The 2,723-nt window shown below is 36.1% G+C and overlaps 1 protein-coding gene across 1 annotated transcript in view; it reads left to right on the top strand.

The window, feature by feature from the left end:
* The first annotated feature begins 1,092 nt into the window (after positions 1–1,092).
* Positions 1,093–2,723, top strand: part of cst7 (cystatin f) — a 6,194-nt gene continuing 4,563 nt past the window's right edge. The window contains exon 1 of the mRNA XM_087278995.1: positions 1,093–1,253. Coding sequence (XP_087135121.1) covers positions 1,196–1,253 — 58 coding nt within the window. The 5' untranslated portion in view covers positions 1,093–1,195. The remainder of the gene's footprint in view (positions 1,254–2,723) is intronic.

The following is a 2,723-nucleotide window of genomic DNA, read 5'->3' as shown; positions in this document are numbered from 1 at the left end:
GGATGGACATGGTCAGCAGCAATACTCAGGTAGGCTGTGGTGTTGACACAATGCTCAGTTTCTAGAATCGGGCCCAAAGTGCGCCAAGAAAATATCCCTCACACCATTACACCACCACCACCAGCCTGAACTGTTGATACAAGGCAGGATGGATCCATGCTTTCACGTTGTTGACACTAAATTGGGGTTTCACCGAAATTCCAAAGACATGCACTGTAGGTGAATTGGGTAAACTAAATTGGCCGTAGTGTGTGCAAGAGTGTGTGGGTGTTTCCCAGTGTTGGGTTGTGGCTGGAAAAGCATCGGCTGCGTAAAACATATGATGGATAAGTTGGCGGTTCATTCTGCTGTGGCGACCCCAGATCAAAAAAGCCAAAAAGAAAATGAATGAATGAATGAAATTGGTTGTAGTGCAAATGAGTGTGAATGAGTGTATGGGTGTTGCCTAGTACTGGGTTGTGGCTGGAAGGGCATTTGCTGTGTAAACATGCTGGAATAGTTGGCAGTTCATTCCGCTGTGGCGACCTCTGAAATAGAGACTTAGCTGAAGGAAAATGAATGAAGATTTTTACATTTTATTTCCAATGATACTTTATTTAAAATAGAGACCTATGTGTGAATGCCGAATTTCTTTTTATTAATTATATAGTTAAAATTTAAACACAAACTATGTCTTCAGCTGGAATAAGGTCACTCCTACTGAATGTTCAGCCCATATTCTTCAGCTATTTTAAGTCGGTAGTTGACCATTCATCAGCATATGTTCTCATTGTGTTTCATCAGCGGATGTGGGAGGAAACCACACGAGTTCGCTCAACATCTTTCTCAGCCTTTCAACCAACACAACCTCTTTCAGTTCACTTTGAGGAGAAATTCAGTCCACTCTACTAATACAATATTCATAATCCTCAACATCTACTTGTATTTGAAGCTATCAAAACAAAGCTAAGCTAAAAATAAGCTACGTTTCTAAATGTTTCACAAGAAAGGAACATGAGATCCAGCAGTAATTAGCACTGGACTGATTTCACCTGTGTTCATTTCAGAGGCTCAATGGAGTGCATGTAGGAGCTCGTGGCCAATGGGGAAAGCATGTGCTGTCTGGAGGCCTGCATGCAGCACACGGCTGGCTGGTGGTTGAAGTGTTGCTGAACAGGAAGTTGCAGAGCAGATTCGAGAGCTCCAACAGACCAACATGAGGGGCTCTTATCAGCTACTCGTCTTGCTTTTCTTAGCAGGCTTATGTTCACCCGGTAAGAGCTTGTCTCATACTCTTTTTCTGTGGATTGAGCTGTTTGTTTGGTTTTGTTTATCTGCCACTTAAATGGGATTTTGGGTCAGAAATTACTTTGCTTATTAAGGGTTAATATTTTACTCCTGAAAATTGATTTGCTGGTGGGACATTTTTTCTTCACCAAGGCCAGTTGTTAGAATCATCGGTGATGACTTTTATGTGAATACTTGGTATAAATCATCTCCATTTATTCACAAAGTTGAAGTTAGAATGTAAATATTTTTTATAGGAATTGTAAAAGTGAAAAACTCATCACACACTAAAAATATAATGTAGCTGATGATTTATGGATCATTTACATTTATTTATGCCTTCAAATTTCATTATGGGGCAATTTATGATATTTTTTTGGGCAAAAACTGGGCAATAAGCAACATTTGTTTGTATGTGTGCGCGTGCGCATATGATATCTCTCTTATTTTGTTTATATTTACTTTTTACTATTTATTTTATTTATATTATTTATTTTTAGAATTTTTTCTTTATTAATTTCATTTTTTTATTATTCATTTTATTTATTTTTATTATTTGTTTATTTTTTACATTTATTTATAATTTTTATTATTTAGTTTTATTTATTTTATTATTAAGTTTTTTTAATTTTTTTATTATTATTTATTTTATAATTAATATTTTTATTTAGTATTTATTTATTTTTCTGTGTTTATTTATCATTTTTATTAATTTATTTTTATTATATATATATATATATATATATATATATATATATATATATATATATATATATATATATATATATATATATATATATATATATATATTATTTTTTTTATTTTTTTATTTTTTTATTTTTTTATTTTTTTTTTTATTGGAAGATGTTTAGAACCACCAGGGTTTAGTCAGGAAAGTTATTAATAACCCGATGGTCACTCTGTCTGAGCTCCAGCGTTCTTCTGTGGAGAGAGAAGAACCTTTCAGAAGGACAACCATCTGTCCAGCAATCTACTAATCAGGCCTGTATAGTAGAGTGGCCAGACGGAAGCGACTCCCTGCCTGGAATTTGCCAAAAGGCATCTGAAGGACTCTCAAACCATACGAAACACAATTCTCTGGTCTGATGAGACTAAAATTGAACTCTTTGGAGTGAATGCCAGGCGTTACGTTTAGAGAAAACCAGGCACTGCTCATCACCAGGCTAATACCATCCCGACAGTGTAGCATGGTGGTGGCAGCATCATGCTGTGTGGATGTTGTTCAGCAGCATGAACTGGAAGACTAGTCAGGATGGAGGGAAAGATGAATGCAGCAATGTACAGAGACATCCTAAATGAAAACCTGCTTCAGAGTGCTCTTGACCTCCGATTGGGGTGACGGTTCATCTTCCAGCAGGACAATGACCCAAAGCACACTGCCAAAATGTCAAAGGAGTGGCTTCACAACAACTTTGTAAATGTCCTTGAGTGGCCCA

The sequence above is a fragment of the Danio rerio genome, chromosome 13 (genome assembly GCF_052040795.2).
Source record: "Danio rerio strain M-AB ecotype USA chromosome 13, GRCz13ab, whole genome shotgun sequence".
NCBI classification, from domain to species: Eukaryota; Metazoa; Chordata; class Actinopteri; order Cypriniformes; family Danionidae; genus Danio; species Danio rerio.
The sequence above is the reverse complement of the archived record's forward strand: the minus strand, read 5'-3'. Positions and strand labels throughout refer to the sequence as shown.